This window comes from Nestor notabilis, unplaced genomic scaffold (assembly GCF_000696875.1).
Source record: "Nestor notabilis isolate BGI_N333 unplaced genomic scaffold, ASM69687v1 scaffold7134, whole genome shotgun sequence".
Lineage (NCBI taxonomy): Eukaryota > Metazoa > Chordata > Aves > Psittaciformes > Psittacidae > Nestor > Nestor notabilis.
This window is the reverse complement of record NW_009925991.1, coordinates 51,271-70,302: the sequence shown is the minus strand read 5'-3', so window position 1 is coordinate 70,302 and position 19,032 is coordinate 51,271. Positions and strand designations below refer to the sequence as shown.

General features: G+C 52.2%; 1 protein-coding gene across 1 annotated transcript in view; it reads right to left on the bottom strand.

Annotated features, from left to right (window-relative positions):
- Positions 1–19,032, bottom strand: part of LOC104404787 (voltage-dependent R-type calcium channel subunit alpha-1E-like) — a gene marked incomplete at its 3' end in the record, with an annotated part of 59,962 nt that overhangs the window by 405 nt on the left and 40,525 nt on the right. The window contains 13 exon segments of the mRNA XM_010013313.1: positions 393–586; positions 698–878; positions 2,383–2,511; positions 3,799–3,907; positions 4,427–4,533; positions 4,784–4,884; positions 5,344–5,451; positions 6,596–6,701; positions 8,433–8,529; positions 16,198–16,325; positions 16,485–16,634; positions 16,671–16,686; positions 17,144–17,235. Of these exon segments, the coding sequence (XP_010011615.1) occupies positions 393–586; positions 698–878; positions 2,383–2,511; positions 3,799–3,907; positions 4,427–4,533; positions 4,784–4,884; positions 5,344–5,451; positions 6,596–6,701; positions 8,433–8,529; positions 16,198–16,325; positions 16,485–16,634; positions 16,671–16,686; positions 17,144–17,235 (1,518 nt within the window).

The window sequence follows — 19,032 nt, the reverse complement described above, 5'->3', positions numbered from 1 at the left end:
GTGGCCAAAAGTAATAGGCACCCACAAACCTGATGCAGGAAGAGCTAACAGCTCACCCGCTGCTGATCTCTACAGGCAGCATTTCCATGGGTTTCAAGCACACTCAAGCACTGGCATGTCCAAGCTTCTGTAGCTGGGACATCTGGACCTTGGCAGGGAGTGGATGCCACAGTGGTAAGAGGATCAGTGTGGAGATTCACCCCTCTCCACAAATGCTCTGCAGGGTGCCCAAGCAGCCCCAACCTGCCCAGCTCGCAGAAATGTGGAGATGCCACCATAGGGAGGAGAGAGATGGTGCAGAGCTCTTAGAGTTGGGGTTTATCTTCCCAGTTTTGGCAAGGAGCTTTTTCTACATCTTCCTTTATGCTTAGGAAGGAGTTTTTGTCACCCACCTGCCTGTTGGGTGTCTGCGACCTGCCCTCGCTGGGTGACCGGGACTCACGCCGCCGCTCCGGTGACTCATCTTGTGCCTGGGGACTCCTCTCTTCAGAATTGCAGCGGGAGATGTCAGGGGACAGCAAGTGCTTGCGCTCTTTGGATCGTCCCCTCTCCCTGCCACCTGAGCGATGCCCATCGGACCGGTGGCCTACGGGACATCCCCATCAGTCCCCACTGTCCCATCCCCAGGAGTGGGGAACACTCAGCTGGGGGGTTGGTTTGGCATTGGTGTGGGATGGGACCACCCACCCTTGCTCACCTGAGTCAGCGTTAAGACGCCGGGCAGAGAGCTGGAGTGAGGAGTGGTAGCTGCGCCGGCGGGACTTGTAGGTGTTGTCACTGCTGCGCTCCATGGAGAACTCATCCAACCAGGAGCTGTTGGGGCGCTTGTCCCGGATGGTGGAAAATGATCGCCGCATCGAGCTGGTGTCCGTCACCACCTGCAAGCAACCCCGGCCCGCCGGGAGAGGGCGTTAGTGCCAGGCAGGGCTGTGGGGGACGGCAGCCAAGCAATTACCAGGTCATCCACCATCACTGGCACACCCAGCCTCCAGAATGGGGAGATTCGGGGCGAGGAAGGCAGCACAAATCAGGGGTGGGAGGAAAGTGGGATTTAGCCTTCATGCTCATGGGCTTCCCTTCCCCAGCTGGCTTCGAATCATGCTCCACAAGCAAAGCCAGCGACTATGATTCAAACCAAGGTACTGTGTGCTGGGGGAAGAGCAGCAGCATCTCACCCCAGGTGTGGGGACATGAAGGGTACCAAACCATTGCCCCCAGGCTGTCTCAGCATCCCTCCCGACCTTGAAATCAGGGTCAAGCAGAGTGAACAGAGACATCAAAGAAGAAACCATTGACAGAGAGGGGATCCTTCAGTGCCCCTCGCTTTGTGCTTATTTTTCCAGCTGCTGCCACTTTCCCAGACCCTGCCCTGGCCCTCCTTTATTCCTGCATTCCCATCCCCTTCCCCTGCACTCGTTCCCTCTCTCCCCACTCACACTGGTTGTTTTCATTTTCCTCTTTCTCTTCCTTTCCCCTTTTTCCTTTCCTTTACCCTTTCTCCTTTCCTTTCTCTCTCCCATACTGGTTCTTTCTACCTTCTCCTCTCCTTCTAGTTTGTGTTCTCACATGTTTTGTGGAAAGCATCACCTTCCTTTATATGCTCCTTTGTTTTATTCTAGTGGTTTTTTGCCTCTGCAGCCTCAGACCATTCTCCCTGTCTCCTCTCCCTGCACTGTAACCTTTCTTGCTCCCATTCCCTCCTGATCATCTCCCCTGCTGCTGAATGGTGAATAAAGCCCACAGGACAAAGCCTCCCTTCCTCTTCATGGCCCTGCCAAACTGCTATGACATGTCACACCAGCACTGACACTGGGACCTCTTGCTTGCATCACCACCTCTGTGAGAAAGCAGACCCAGAGACTTCACAGCAAAACCGAACTCATAAAAGTGCCTGTGTCTCAGTGGAGGCTGAGTACAAGACAGAACAACAGAGAAACCAGGCAGACAAACAAGGAGGTGAGATGTGGCCTGGGTTCCCCTGGACAGATGGAGAAGCGTGTGTGTTGGGACAATGGGAGATGAAGGAAAAGGAGTTTCATGACCTGGGAGATCCTCTGACAGCCAGGCTGGCACTCCTTGAACCTCAGCCAGTGCCCGGGGCTGGAGGAAAGGAGTGGTGTCCCACTGCAGAGCGACCCTGCAACCTTGCTCCATGATGGACCTCCCACTTGAGCCAGGAGATCGATTCCACTGGCTGTTCTCTGCTGCCAGTGTCCCCCATCTAGGGAGACAGCAACTCTCCTACATGTGCAGCACCTCAAAGATGGGGAGATGCTTCAGTATTGGGGATTGTGGGACTTGCTCAGTGCAGAGAGAAGCCCCAGTATTACCTGGTAGGCTTTGCTTGGACCCAGCACCCATGGGGGCTTTGCTTGGTTTTACCTGGGGATCCACAGTGAGACGAGGCATGGAGGAGGCCCTCCCAGAGACAGCGTGGTCCTGAGTGTTCACGGGAAGGTAGCTGCCACGGTTAGAGGGCTGCACTCTTTGAAATTCCCTAACCTCTGGCTCCTGGAAATAAACACACAGCCAAGCTCTTGGGATGGGATTGTAGCAGGGCAGTGCACTGCTTCTGCCCTGTTCGCAGGCGACAGCCCTACTCACTCAATTGGGGGTAGAATTTAAGTGGGCCAGAAAGGGAGTCTAAAACACATTGTCCATCATGTCACCACTGAAAAATAATCTCCTATTCACAATCCATTGCAGATGAGCATAAATGTGGTGCTTCAGGCTTGCCTGATGGCCAATTCATCTTGCACCTCTTCAGTGGCAGTGGAAACCCCACTTGGATCTGGTGACATTCTGACTGCCTGGGCTTTAACTCCTTCTTCTTTTACCAGAAGGGAATGAACATGTGGGATTTTCTCTCTGGCCTTGCTCTGGCCTTTAAAGGCTTCCTGGCCACATCCCCATGTGGCATGCTTTTAAAATAAAGCATGCCACCCATGGCACCTTTGCATTTTTGTTAATTCCCAGAGTAGGGGACAATTTTGTACAGGGTGTGGTGTCAAAGAGATGGGCAGATAGCAATTTTATGGGGCGGGGAGAGTCTTATCTGCCACCACCCCACTGGCAGGATGATGGAGTGGTCAGGGTGGCTGGGGATGCCCTCCTGCATGGTACACACCTCACACAGAGTACTACAGACCCCGGGGACATGGGCCAGGCTGGAGATACACAGTGGTACAACACTGCATCCACCAAGCGTCAGGGTGGTGCATGAATGCACACACACAGACATGGAGATATATATATAGATATGTATATATATACACACACACAGACAGACACTGCTGCTGCTGGCCAGCATGTGTGTGAGGCTGGAGGGGTGTGCTCCCATTGAAGGCAGTTTGACAGCTCAGTTTGGAATAGTGGACACCAGCACTGACAACAAAATGAACATGAATCCAAAAACATCAGATACCATCACTCAGCAGGGGGTAGGGATAACCCACTGAAATGAGCACTCAGTGGTAAAAAGAGCAGCCTGTGAAGAGAAGGATATTTTACTGCAGAACATCAGACCCTGGTCACAGCTCTCTCCCCAAAAGCACTTTCCACTGGCTGGTCCCACCGGCCAGAGCCTGTCCAAGGATGGCTGAGTGATACCCAGGGACATTTGTCCCCTGATTTGATCCATGTGTGACCCAGCAGCTGCCATCCCTCCACTGAGCTTGCTGCCATAGGGACAGGGAGCAGCATTTCACCACCGTGCTGGCAGCCCCACACTTCCCAGTGCCCACCAGCATCCCTGCTAGGACCAAAGCTGAGTGCCCGTCAGACAGTGCGTAACTTTACCAAAGACTGGTGCTCCTGGAACTGCCCATGGGCTGGATCCATGCATGCCAGCTGGAAGATCTCCTGTGGTGAGAGCGGGCTCAGTGAGGGGAACCCGCTTCTGCCACTCCTGCAAAGAAAGTCCGGCTTCAGGGAGGCCACGAGCCAAGTGCTAGATCACTTCTCCAGTGACTCAGAACTGGGGAGCTGCCATGCTTGCCCCCCAGGCTGTTGAGACCCCCAAGACAAACATCATGTTCCTCTGGAGATCTGAAGTGGTGCTCAGACAGGAGAGGACACCAGTGCCCAGGTCCCATAGCAGCAGCAGGAACATCCCAAGAGCAGTGTCAGCAACTCCCACCACCTCATTTCTACCAGCCGGGTTACTGGGATCCCCCATGAACCCTGCACCACCTAGGGACCCTCTGCTCAACTGCTTTCAAGGTTTAGGTCCATCCCAGACCCTCCTAGGTAAAAGAACTTTCACTTAGCACTGGGATGGTCCTGCAAGAAGAGCATCCATGCAGACACCTCGCCATCCCCCTTAGCTGCCTCCACTGCTATTGGTGATACTGACACACACTAGCTACCTATAATCCTGCAAAAGCTTTGTGCTGGGAGTTTTCTGCCCTGGAATGGCAATACTCACAGGCCAGAGAGGGTGTCTTGCTGGAGGTAAGGCAGAGCCTTTGCATTCGAGATGATTTCCTGCGGCAAGGAGGATGGCTCCATGCGCTGGAACATGGGGGCATTTTTCTGTATTAAAGAAAGTAACTCAACCTGTAGGAAATGCAGTTGAACATCCAGTGCTCCTCCAACCAAGCCCCCAGTGCTTAGGAAGGTGACATGCCATGTTCACTGCCTTGTAGTCACCAAATCCCAACCTGTACCATCATCTTCATCCCTCAGTTGCATCCCATGCAGCTGGCTGCATGTTTGGTAGTAAGCAGCAAGGGTGCTCTGAACATCCCTGTTCTGCCCACCACATGCCCTTACTGAGCCTCACCTGCTCTTCCAGCTGCTGACGCTGCTTCTTTGCTTTGCTCTGCTTGTAGTAATCCATGATCATCATGGCTGCATATATTTTGCCAACAGTCAGGTCAGAGGCTGAGAGCATAAGAGGAAACAAAGTGGGGACACTCGTGTCTTGACAGAAACAGCAGATCTGAAGGTACCAGAATGGATCTCAGGAAAAGCCCTGCTGGTGACCTTCAAACTCTACTCATCACTCTGAAAAAGAGAGAGCTGAAGACCCAGACACTCCACATGGAGATAAAATGGATTGAGATGGCTTGAAAACATCATCATAAACCACCAAGACACAAATGCTCATCACATTGTCAGATGTAACAGAGCAAGTGATGCTCCAGAGACAATTTACAGGAGGCTGGGTTTGGCAAGAGCATATGCCTGCAAATTGGGCATTTTTCAAGGGGGTTCTCAAGCAGCCAGGCAGAGCAAGGCAGAAGCAACACAAACCTTTTTCCCACTTCTCCCACTTTGGGAAGAAGTTGCTGCAGGTATGATGGGAACTTGGCAGCAACGACAGGCCCCCCAGAAACTCACTTTTTGGCATGGGTACCAATAGGTCAAGCATCTTCTGGGACAGGTGAGGCCAAATAGTCAGGATCTCCTTTTGAAGCTCGGAGTCTAACTGCTGCCAGTCTGCACCACCTTGAACAGCGGGGGGAAAAATGGCCCATGTACATCAAGACGTGACACCCGGTCTCAACTAAAACCACCCCTTTCCCATCCTGAAAAGAGGTTCACAAGCAGGAAACAGCTCTGTGTTGAGAGGGCAGTCTTGCACCAGCGAGCCTGGTCTCCTGCTCTCACAGGGAAACTTTCCTACCATCCCTTCTGTATGTGCCTCCATCTCCCCATCCCCTGCCCTCCCACTCAAAACTGCCATCTTCAAGCTCGCCTTGGGTCTGTCTCTGCATCTCCAATCCTACTCCAGCCCACACACACCTGCTGCTGCCCCACTTTCTCTTTTCTGGTGAGTGGATCATGTGCTGGTGAAAGAGCAGCTCCACTTGGTTGAAATCCTTAAATACTCAGTGATGCTGTGCAAGCAGAGCAGAGCTTTCTGGCCAGTGGTGAAGAGGTTTGCTGAGCTTAAGAAAGGCTCAAAGGGAGCTGTCAACACATGTCAAACCTGAGCCCAGGGCAACTCAGCCAAGCTGTATGAGACTCAGGTTCAAATCTCTGCTTTATCTAGAGGAATGTAAGGAGCTGTCTCAGCACTGGGCTTTTGACGATATCTTGCCCTGGCTTGGATTTTTTTCCAACAGCAGAGCTGTTGAAAACAGGGGATGTTTTCTTGATAATGGCATGTTTCTGCAGAAAGCCTTTCATACGATGAATCAGAGTGTTTCCAGCAACAACAACAAAACAGGTTTTCCTGCTCTGGACATTTTATTTTCCTTGAGAGAGATATTTCTGTTCCCCACAGCTTTAGGAGCTTTAGTCAAGCACATGTGATCTTTTCCCTCCTTGGTTTGGTTTTGTACACGGGGACGAAGAGGAATTCTCTCTCTCCTCCATTACAGTCTGGACATCAAGCTGTTTCTGTTCTCTAGAAGCAGTTTCTATTGAAAACCTGCCCACCTCTTCCTAAAAGAAATAATTTTGTTTGCTTGTTTGAATAGAAAGCAGCAGAAATATGCCTGTTCAAGGTAATCACTTCCACTCACATGTCAGGCTCTAGGTGGCCAACCCCAATTTGGCTGTGATATCTTCAGCTTGCCTAAAGGATGAGCGACAGTCACTCTGAAAACCTCCTGGCTCTGACCCCTCTCTACCCCACTGCCCTCACCTTTGGCAATTTTGATGTCCAAGGCTGTGCGTATCAGTGCCATCAAGGTGGAGGTAAAATGGACCGTCATGTCCTCAGCCACGGGCATATTCATCATCACCAGTCTCTGCGCAAGAGAGAGAAGAAAACAGCGGACGGAAAACAATATCGAAAAACACATCGACCAGGCTGGAGGAAAAGAAATTAAACATTAAACAAAAGGGAAAAAAATTAAAAAATAAAAAGCAACAAAGAGTGTCAAAACAGCACAGCCAAAAAAGAAGGGCAAGGATCATCCCGCCACCCCCGCCCTGGCTCCTTCCACCCCAGGACACCGGCTCACTGCCTTCCAGGGCTCCTCCTGCACCCCTGGAACGGCCTCTGAGCCCCCCTCCCCACAGCTCCAGGGCTGCCATGGCACTTCCTGGCACTTTGGGAAGACACGCCTGATCCATCAGGGATGCAGCCGTGGGGAATGCTCGGGAAAGGAGAGGGGGCTCAGGTTTCCGTTCCCCGGGTGGTTTGGCTTTCCAGCTCTCAACCCTTCCCACCTGGGGCAGGTGAGAGGAGGGTCCCTAACCTTCAGGGACTTCAAATTGGCTGGAATCCTCTAGCATGCTACATCCTGGCGCTCCCTTTTTGCATCTTTCAGAGATGAAGTTTGCCAGCACATGCACAGGGTCCAAATTATTAAAGGATGGGTAAGGGAAGGAGGGGTAGAAAAAGTGCAGAAGGAAAGGGAGAAGGGCAACCAGGGCAGGTTAGACACGTCATGCTCCTTTCCCACCCTGGGCAGGTGGGGTGCAAACTGAAGTGACCAGATCCACTTCCCAGAGAGTATATTTTGCTTTGTGAATACCTTGGGTCAACCCTTCCCTGCCCATTCCTTTTCACCCAGCTTCTCATGTCCTTTTCCTGCCTTCAAGCCTCCCTTTTTCTCCTGGAAAAGTGTGATGGTGGATGTATGCATGTGTGAACAAACGTGTGTGAGCTGGAGAGGGTGGCAGAATGTTTACAAGTGTGCAGAAATCCCAACTTCTCTAGCTCTGAATGCTGTAGAAAGGGCTGCAGGAAGCAGCCCATGGCCAAGAAAAAACAGTTTGCTCCAGCCCTGGGAAACACATGGTCCCATAGCTCCGGGTCTTGTCCTAGCAGCTGCTGCCCTCAGCAAAGTCACACAGCTCCCACTCCATGTCCTTCAGGGCTTCCCATGCTTCTGCTCCATGCCTATGCAGCTGGGAGCACGCTGTGCCTGTGCTATAAGCTGACTGCCAGCCTCTGCTTCAAGAGGAACAAGGGGTAAAACTCAGAGATACCTTTTGAAAACATCTGGCTTTGCCATGCACAAGTCATTCTTTGGGTAGGCTATGCTTATGTGTCTGGCTCCTCATGCACTAAATAGCTGCTCCTACAGGATATATCCTTGCTGCTCACCTGCTTCCCATCTCCATGGGCTTTAGCCCTGTTTCTGCACTGGCTGGAACAAGGATGGTTCCAAGCCTAGGCGGCAAGCTTGGGTCAGTGAGCTCCTAAAGACATTTCACTCCTAACTGTGCTATGGGGTTGCCCTTCACCTCATCTTCTCCGACCCTCTCACTTCCACACTATTGCTGATCCTGCCCCTCCTCTTCCACCCCAGAGCTCCCCAGGCTTGCAACTGACCACAGCAGTGTCACATGTGTGGGCAATGGAGACCAGCCAGCACGGCCAGGACTCTTCTGAGAACACCAGGCTCCCCAGGAGTGAGCTAAACACATGTTGGATACCCCAAATGCTTCCCCAGCCCCACCTCCCACAGCTCCCTTGCGCCCCAGCTCCTCCTCGGCTCTAGCCCACGTAGAAGGAAGGGTTGATCTACCTTATAGGCCACTTTTGAAGGACATCTCTTGCCGAGGCCTAGCGGTGGTGACATAAGAGTCAGCATTTCATACATCTCAGTGTAATGGATTCGGCCACTGCTCATTGAGGGGGAAGGGGAGGGAGGGAGATGCAGAGAGAGAGGAGGCATTCCCAGAGAGCAGAAAAACATACAAACAAAAATAGTACAGGAAAACAGGAGAGAAAAAAACAAACGGACAAACAGGAAAAGAACAGGAAACCTGTTAATCAAGGCAAATCATACATGAGAGACTGTCCTGATGTGGATTTATAGCACTGCTCACACAGACCCAGGAATGCTGGCAGAAAGCAACTCACCCCTCTCCTCTCTGCTGCTGGCCTCAAGCGCCTGTCTCACTAGCAGTCTGGGAGTGCTTCTTTGGTCTCAATCCCTTTCCTAAAGCCCTCCATCCAGCAGCCCCCAACTTGTCCCACAGGTTCCAGGGCTGTGTGTGAGTGGTATAAATCAGATACACGGCACTCAAGCCATGGGTTATTTGAGATAATGGTGGTCTGCACCACAGTGTTCTGTGGCCTCCGTAGCGTCTTCCCTCCTGGGGGGGGGGCTGGGTATTGCTTTGCATCGCCACCTAACCCATAGCTGGAAGGCTGTGTATCCCCAGCTCATAAGGTCTATGCAATTGGGAGGCAGCATCTTGCATAGAAGGCAGTGGGCCAGGGTCACTTGTCAAAGGAAGATGCCCAGTTGCTTCCGTCTGGCTCTGCGGATGGACCACTTTCCCACCATGCACCAGTGCAAAAGGCATGCTAAATTGGCTGAAAAAACAAAACTGGGAGGAAAAGTTGTACATGCCATGCTCCCGCCCTGGCTCTCTCCCACATGCGGCTGCAAGTTCCACCAGGTTGGAGTTTAAAGAGTCTCAGCAGAGGCAGCTGTTTGGGCCTTCCAACATTGGGGTTCATTTGGGTTTCCCAAGGGAGGCAGCTAGGATGGACCCCCACCTCACGCTCCTCTGCTCTATAAGGACCTGCCTAGGACTGCTGCAGTGAGGAACTCTGCCAAAACGAGCCACATGAAGATGCCTTGAGCCCTCTGCCAGGCTGAGATACTTGTCTCCCTTTCTCTGAACATCCAGGAGGCTGTTCAACTACGTGTCCCAGGGATCCTGGGCTCAGCCACCTCTTCTTCCCCTAGCACCAGGCTTATGTCCTGCACTACCATGTTCAGCATGGTTAATGGGCAAGGGCAACCTCACAACAGCAAAGGCATCAATCCTGAGAGCTGGGCTGCAAGGATGCTGTGGTAGAGGAACCTGTTTTATCTGGTGTGGCTGCCAAAAAATTAGGCACTCCGCAGGGGATCTTGGATTCTTCCCTAGCCATGTGCTCAGAAAGGCGTGAAAAGGGGAGAATGTAGCTCCTCAAAGGGTACCACTGTTTTGAAGCAGCCCCCCACCCAAAGAGGTCCCCCAACAAGATAAGTCCTGGCATTTTGGATGTGAACACAGTGATGACCGCAACAAGAGCTGTTTGGGGTGCAGGTACAGAACAGGCTGGGCAAGCTATCCTCTTTGAGACAAGACACTCTTAAATGGGTTGGAAAGAGGATTGATAACAATACCGGAGAACAGCATGTGGGATGATCAAGAAGTATCTAAGTTAAGAGTCTGTAAGCAGCAACTTGGCAGAGCTGGATGTGCACCAACTCAGGGTGTCTGAAGGGGAGAAGATGACTTCAAATCTTTATACATGAACTTAGTGCAAAAAGGAAGCAAGACAGTGATATTCCACACACCCTTCCTGGCAAGGGGTTTTTTTAGCATACCCAGCACGCATCAGACACTGTCTTTCATACTGAGATTCTCCACACAACTGTGGCAGAGTTTTGAGCAGCACAGCAGCGCCCAGAAATCACATCCCCATGAAGCAAAGCACACGCAGGCACGTGGAATGTCATCCATCTGAACAGGATGGCTCCCAAGAGCTGGTCCAAGCATAGGCACATCCCTGATGGAAGAACTGACCATCTATCTTGTGTCTGGGCAGAGCTATGACCTGTGGCTATGGCCCAGAGTGGTCTGTAAAACCACCAGGCACTAATGGCTCCATCCTGGTACTCTGAGAGGACCCTGTGAATGATGGAGGAGGAAATCTGGGGGACACATGTAGTCCTCCAGTGGTTAGGAAATAAGCACTGTGCCATACAGGGCTGTTAGCATCAGAATAGAAGTGATGCGAGACTTGATTAAGGAATAGGTGATGTCCACAGGGATGTCAATGTCTGTGGAGCATTCACCTGACCTATGACCATCTCAAGGGCTACTTTTCAAGGACAAAAGTGATGCCCTGGCTCACTTTTGCATGACTGCTAGAAGCAGAAGGGGTGAAGAAAGGCAGAGATATCCCCAAGAAGTGGGGCAGGCTGCCAGGGCACTGTCCCAGAAAGGTGTGGTTACAAGACCTGCTCTCCCAGCATAAGGACAGAGCTTGCTGACCTTCAAGGGAAGTCTTCCTGCATCAATGTCCCTTTGTTAGCCCACCTGAGGATGGCCTAGTGGGTATGCTTCCATACCATGCTGTACTGCTGTGCTGCATCCTGAACTTGCCCAAGACCCAGCTCTTCCAGAGCAGGCTCTCCACCACTACATAAACACATCTGTGGTTGTTTCTGCAAATCATTGTTGCATGGATAGGGGTGTGGGCTCCAGGGAGGTGAAACATGTGCACTGTGATATGCAGAGCAGGCTCACCAAACAGAAAGGCGACTAGGTTGGGTTGACATTTTGGAATCTGGACCATGGTGGTAAGATGCAACAACCGCATGGGTTTTCTTGCTTCATGTCCTGGTTTTTCAGTAGCAGTCATTTTTTCTCCTTAGTAGCTGGTGCAGTGCTGTGTTTTTGACTTTCAGCCTGGGAACAATGCTGATAACACCGATGTTTGTAGTTGTTGCTCAGTAATGTTTACTCTGACCAAGGACTTTCTCAGTCTCATGCTCTGCCAGGGAGGAGGGGAAGCTGGGAGGAAGCAGAGACAGGACACCTGACCCAAACTGGCCAAAGGGGTATTCCATACCACAGCACGTCATGCCCAGTATAGAAACTGGGGGAGTTACCCAGAAGGCCCAGATCGCTGCTCGGGTCGGGCTTGGTATCGGTCGGCGAGTGGTGAGCAATTGTATCCTCTCCCCTTGTTATTTCCCTTATCATCATTATTACTAGTGGTATCAGTAGTGTTTTTGTATTATACCTTAGTCACTGGACTGTTCTTACCTCAACCCATGGGAGTTACATTCTTTCAGTTCTCATCCCCATCCCTCCGGGAGTGGGGGGAGGAAGAAAGGGAGGAGGGAGGAAGAAAGGGAGGAGTGAGCAAGAGGGTGCATGGTTCTGAGTTGCCGGCTGAGCTTAAACCACAACAGTTGCCTTTTGGGAATTGTTCCAGGGCAGTAGGAACCTCTGAAAATCTCATGTCCTTGAAGTACCCAATGCACAGGGGGAAAAAAAACGAGGTAACACAAGGAAGAGATAGGAACATGACAGCAGAAGCTGGTCTCACTCCCTCTGCCTCCACTTCTCCTTCCTTCTCCACCTTCACTGCTCTGTCCATCCCACAGAGTCAGCAGAAAGAGTACCACAGAGCTCCTTCTTCCCAGGAAGAACTACAGGTGCCCTTCTGAGCACCAGCTGATCCAGCTTAGGAGAGCAGCATTTGCCAGTGAAGCTCTGTTGTCAATTGAAAAGACCAGCAATTCTCCCTGAAGGTGTCCTCTGTCTGCAGAGACCTGAGCAAGTGTCCTCAGCAAAGCCACCATCCTTCACCAGAGGTGCAACAGACAGAAGTGGAAAGACTGCAAGAAGCCCTTCCTTGAACAGATAAGTATCTGAGATTCTTGCAAGAATTATCCTATCCCTAAATACCTCTTCATTAATGAGATGACTGAGAATCCAGACCTTGTCTTGCTCAGCTTTACTTCTGGTAGTCTTCTTCAAGATTTCGAATGTGTACATCATCCCCATATTCCTCCAGCTGTGGAGGGAGACAAACCCATTCTAGGGATGTTGGCTGAAAGAAGCATTTCAGATATGGCAAGAAGGATGTGGTGGTTACACCATGCCACACCAAGGAACCCTATTCCTTTGCGGAGCCAAGATTAAGAGCTGGGGGCATCAGATGCTGTGAGGGAAGCAGAAGAATAAGCTTTGTGGTTCATCCTTTCATGCCACAGACACAGACATAGGTGTCATGGCACTTCAGAGAAGGCAGCAGGCACAGGATTTTGCCCAACAGTTACCCCAACATAAAATAAAAAAACCCCAACAAACCAAACGTGCAAGTCAGAGATACACAAGGAGACCAAGTCACTGCTGTGCAGTCACAGCCAGCAGCTTGGCTCATGCAGAGGGAGACGACCTGTTAGGCTCCAGAGATGTGCCCAGGTGCCACCACCTCCCAGGCAGGTCCAACAAGCTAAGGACAAGGCTAGCAAGAGTCCTGTTCCCCAGAGACATGGTTATATGTCCTCTAAGTGCCACATTTGAGGAAGAGTCTCTTGGGTACTGCACAGTGTACCCCAGGGAGAGGAGTCACCCTGGCCTCCTCCCAGTCCTCACTCTCTAAAACAATGACAAAGTCCCCAACATCCTCCTGCCTTTGCTTCTCCCTTTCCTCAACCAGAAGCAAAGCACATCTAAGCCCCTGCCCCCCAAAAAACTCCTGCTTCCATGTGACAGTACTTTGAAAAACCAAGCAGGGATGGCGGCATTTGGCCTAGCACCCTTCAGGGCTCTCTGTGCTGATGGAGCTGGGGCAAGGGGCTGGCTGGGGGATGCAATTTGTTGAAACCCACCCCAGGAGGCTCGGAGCCCCCCTGGCCCCACTCATGCCTCCCCTTGAGGGGGACAGCTGCTGGCTCTGGGAGGCCGCGGACCTCTTTAAACTCGAAGGAAAGCAACATCAGGGTTCCCTCAGGAGGCGTGGTGGTGGTGGAGCAGGGGGGAAGGAGGGGTGGATGGTGCGTCCCGTGGCCAGGTTGTGGCGGAGGACTGGGAGGCAAACCTTGCACGCCACCCTGTAGGGGCAGTTCTCTCCTAGGCCCAGAGGAGGCGAGATCACCCGTACTAATTTGTACATATCCTTATACGGGATCCTGCCGCTGCAAAGGAAGCACAGGTGGGTTAATAGGACACTGAGAGGGTGAAGAGAAGGATGGAAAGCTTAACCAGGGGTTTCTGGGGCCATCTGTGGGGCAAGACCCTGGGGGGTCCATGGCTCTTCTCCTTCTGGTTCAGTCAGACCCAGAGAGGGGAAAGCTGTGAGCGTCAGTTACTGCCTTCTCCACTATGAGTCAGCTTATACATCCTCACACTGACCCATCTTGACCCTGTGGAGACGACAACTTTTGGCAGCGAACACCACCCCATCACCCTTTCTCATTGTGCCCCTGGCTGCCTACACTTGGTAGGAGAGGGCTGGGATTTTAGATAGGGTGATCTTGCCACTTGATTTGGTTCTAATCACCACAAGCCCTTTTGGTAGAGTTGTGTCCTACCACACTACCAGAAAACCTGCCCTTGCTTGGCCAGCTCTCAGGTCCTTACAGGGTCCCAGGGAGATTGGCAGCTGAGTCACTTGTATCTCCAGTATCTGGGGAATCTGACACGGGGAGACATAATGTGACCAGCTGGTGAGCGGTGGCTGTGGCACTAGCACCTAGGTCTCTCACGGTCCAGTCCTGTGCTCCCACCACCAGATCACGCTCTGCCAAGGGTACACATTATTGGAAGCAAACCCTCCCATACACACACCCCTTCTCTTGCCCACAGAAGCACATCTCCCCAGAGCAGGGTGCAATCATCGCAGGATACAACTCGTATCCCTCCTGCACCAGCTAAAATAACAAAGCAGTCAAGGCGTAGAGCTGGCAGGACCGTGCAGGGATCGTCAGATGCTCTGCTCCCCACTCTGCTCCAGACCAGAGTCCTTTGGGAAGCAGGACCATGTGAGGTGGAAGTGCTGAGGTGCAGCATGCTGCAGCCTCCTGGGCATCCTTAGACAAGCTTGGAGGGAAATCACGCGAGGAGGCAAAGAGCATTCCTGACTACCGAGCACCTTTGCCTCTGTTGTCTCCTTGCTCTTCTCCTATCCCCTCTCCATCAGTGGCCAAAGCCAACCCAACCAGCCGGGTGAAACCCATCCTGAGCCTCCTTGGTGTTGGGCAGTCTCCTCGTGAGACCTCCATGTAGCGGTCCAGGTGTTAGAATGCAGAACTGTTGCCTCATTCAGGCAGAGGGACCCATTCGGATGTACTCACCCATTCCTCATCCAGCAACTGGGGCTAGAGCTGCCCCCAAGGGCCCAGAACCACGAGTTCCTGTGCACGTTGCCTAACCACTGGCTACGTATCATGACAAAAGTGCATGGCTTGCTCAGAAATCAGAAGGGTGCATGGCATCAATAGAATGGGTCAGACATGTTTTTAGAGTGACTGTCCTGGAGACCCAGGCCACCAGCGTCGGGGGTGAGTGTGAATGAACTACATGGTGTGAAGAAATCCTTCCCAAAGACTGCAGGTGAGATGCACCACATGGAGCAGCTGGGTGTTTCACTGCTCTCACCTCCTCTCCCTTCTCTAGTTGTCCATCAGGACATCTACTCACCCGTGCTGACCTCCCCCCCACAACTTGCACAGGGCATATTCACCACTAACAAGCAAACCCATCTGCTCACAGAGGCCTTGCACAGCAGTAAGAGTGCTGGAGGAGGCCATGCAGGGAGGAACCTGGCCAGCACTGGGCTGCACAGGGTTGGACACAAATGGTGGAGGAAACTGTGCCAGGAGTTGCTGATATTAGGCATGAAAAAAAAGTATCTTGGCTGGAGCTGGTCTCTCGAGGTGCAGGACATTAGCAGTGGAGGCGAAGAGTCTCCGAAGGGAGTGCATGCGGCTGTCAAGAGCTCTCAAGCTTAGACAGCTTGTGCTCCTCAGCACAGCAGTAGTAGTTCATGGCTCCAGAGGCTGTCTCTGGGCTGCAGGAGGAAGGAAGGGGCCATAAAAGGTCTGGGACTGAGTGAAGGGCATACATGCTCCGAAAGTTGCCAAGGGCTCCACACTGCCTTAGGAATGCTCCAGACCATCTTCGGAGGAGTAATGGAGAGCAAGTTCTCTGCAGCAACAGCAGGAGCAGAGCCAAAGCCCGGCCACCCAGGGTATGTACAGTTGCTATAAACCTGTCCTGTTGCTGGGAAAAGGCTGCTGCCTGCAAATGGGAGCCGTATTTCCTGGAGTCCTCATCAGCAAACGCACAAAACATACTCATCTCTAGAGTAGCAAGCAGGCTGGCCAGCATGGAAACACAATTCCCCAAACCCAACCATGCTCCAAACAAGGTTCTCAGGGCTGAGAACAGGCCACACTCAGCCCTGCTCTGATGGGGAGCTGCGGGTGTTGGGGACAAAGTGATGGAACCGGTCTCAGAGCAGAGGCACCCAGCTGGTGCACAGAGAAGGAGGCTGGAGGGAGAGGAAGAGCAGGAACCTCCACTGCTCAGGATAAACACTATGAACTATACTATAAACAGGAAAAACCATGAACATTATCCAAGACACCTCTGCCACCAGGCACTGTAAGAACCAGGTGCTGCCCTTGTAAGGACCACAGGCGAGAGCAGTCCTTCCCTGACCATCCCAGGCATTGCAGCTGGTTTCCAGTAGTAGAACACAGAGATGCCCTTTTAAAACCAGCTCTAAAAGCCTGCTCGGGAGAGAAGGAGCTGACTACATACCACGCTGCTCTGTCATACTCTGCCCAGATCCGGACAAACTCATCTAGATGGTGAGGTCCCAGGATAGAGGAATCCCGAGTCAGGTATTCAAAATTGTCCATGATGACTGCCACGAACAGGTTGAGCATCTGAGTGAAAAAGAAAAAGGCAGAAAGAAAGGAAAGTGGGGGGAGAGGGAGCAGAGAAGGGGAGAGGGAAGGAAGACTTAATTGTGGGACAATGACTCTGGGTGAAGGTTCAGGAGTTGATGAGGGGGACCTCTAGGGCTCTCAAGGGGAGGAACTCACCAGGAAAGAGCAGAAGAAAATGAAGGAGACGAAGTAAACATAAGCCAGGTCGGTGCCACAGCGCTCATTCTCATTCTGCCCAGACGTTGCCGTTGTGTCTGGCTCGCAGCCTTTGCCTTCCAGGCAGGACAGCATGATCTCCTGCCATGCCTTGTCCAGGCAGCAGAGATTTATCCCCTGCCATGCCTCTCCCGTGGCACTCCTGTGCCCAACACAGCCATGCTCAGCAGCTTGTGGTGGCACGAGATGGAGCCAGAACAGGATGCCCCAGGCAGAAACCACACAAGGAGCTATGCAACCTCCTGCCCAAATTAAATGCATCTCTGGCATGCAGAGGAGCAAGGCATTGGGTCAGCAGCAACTGAGCCGGACCCACAGGAGTGCAGCTGTGCCAGAGTGTAGCTCCAGGCACATGAGGCTGACTCCCCCCAGCCAGATAATCCAAAAACTAGAAAGACAGATACCCTTTTGGGGCAGGATGGAGAGGAGGTGGTGGGGGAGGGGTTCCTGAGCTCCTGCAACTGTGTGGTTGCCCAGCTGGTCTCCAGTATCAAAAGCTGACCTACACCAGCCAGCCTTCAATGAGAACCTGCCCAGCCTGGCTCCTGGCACACCTGCACCCAAAAACACTACCAAAGGAGCCTTCCATGGTGGCTTACCTGAAAAGGAGCATCAGGGAGCCCAGGAAGCTGCGGAAGTTGTTGTGCCGGTTAATGTGGCTTTCTTCATCTAGTTTGATATTGCCAAAAACCTATGTGAGGGAGAGAAAGGGCTCAACTCTTTGGGCAATAGCTCATTGGCTGGGAGAGCGGCTACACATTCACCTCGCTCATGGGCACACAGCCCTGTGCAGCAGGGACCAATCCTGCCCGAGGTCCATCATCCTCAGCACAGCTGGCCCCCAAAGCAGTCAACATCCACCCTCTGCACAATCCCCCATGGAAAAGCACCCCAGTAAACACACTGGTGCACAGCTAGCACACTGAGGAGCTGGTGCCAAGCAGCCATCGGGGAAAGAGACTCTCCTTTCCTCGCCAGGGATTTGTGGTGGGCGGCAAAGGCTGCAAGAGGCCAAGCTGCCATGGAAACAGGAGCACAGAGAACCTGGGATCAACAGAGCCCAACTGTTCGACATCAGTCCCTCTGCTGTGTTACAGGTATCATCTGAGCACTGCACAGCACTTGTCAGTCTTGAGCGTGCTGGAGGCTCAGGGACAAGTTGCACCACCCTGGGTGGGTGCTGGGTCATGGTCATGGTCTGTGATGCTGGGGTTGGGCACAGCAATGCAGGGTAGGGAAGGGCTCAGTGAGACAGGGACAGACCAACCACTAACCCACCATGGACAGCCAGACACCTGGGACTACCATCCCCAGGTGCAAAAGAGGCAACAAAGCCCCAGATGTGGACAATATCCTAATAATGACCCACAGCCAAGGCCATGGTAAGACATAACAAATGTTCATAAAGTGCCTCAAATAAGGAAAATGTGCTGTTATTACTGTTAAATATTTATTCCACTTTCTGTGAACCTAAAAATACACCAAGTGCAGAGTATTTTTTCCCTGTACAGGTTTTTTGGAATGTGTAATTGTAGAATATTTTCTGCCTCCAGCTATTTTTCTCAAATAACGCCCACAGACTTTACTGCTTGGGGATTTGTTCACAATGGTGTTAAGACAAAAAAATAAAATAAATCAAATACTACCACCCGGCAGGGAAGGGGCTGAGTCAGACGGTGGTTGTTTAGCACAGAGAACACCAGGAGCCAGTGCTGACATGAGAGCAGTCAAAACCAGCCACAGGGCTCTCAGTGCAGGAGAGATGGGGTGGAAGAGACAGCACTGCCAAGGAGCCTGGGTGGGTCCACTGCGCTGCACTCTGCCTCCCCAGAATCTGCCTATCTTCATGCTGCACATCAGGCAACAGTGCTGGGTACTGCGACAGCTCACTCATTGGGCAGCACCAGATCCCAAGCTTTTGTTGTTGAGATGCTTTGTCACATCTTCAGCGTGGGATTTAGTCATCACAGAAGTGAGCCAGCCCTACAGCACGTGTCGAGCTGAGGGGTTTAACTCACGTGCTTCTTATTTACCAGCTGGTGCCTGGAAAGCTTACGTCTTCCCATGCTCTGCTGACCTCCCACCACCTAGTAGGTCATCATGGGTCCCTAAGCAAAGGAGCCCAAGAAGACCATCAGTGGCATGGCTACAACATAAACCCTGCGTGGAGGGACAAGGTGGATGATGGGCTGCAGAGGTCACTGCCATGATCCAGCCATTTGGATGGGTGTCGTGGTTCAAGCCCAGCCGGCAACTTGGAACCACACAGCCGCTCACTCACCCAGGACAATGGGAAAGGCAGAATGCTGCTCACCAGGTCCCTCAGGCATGAAATCAATCTCTGGGGGCTCCTAGAGACTTGGAAATAGGGATTAATTTCTAGATGAAGGGGTGGAAATTTGCAAGCAGCTGCAACACAGGATGCCCAGCTGAGTCTCCAAGATCACATCTCCAAGGGTATGAATTGTGAAGGCAGCTGTGGAGCTTG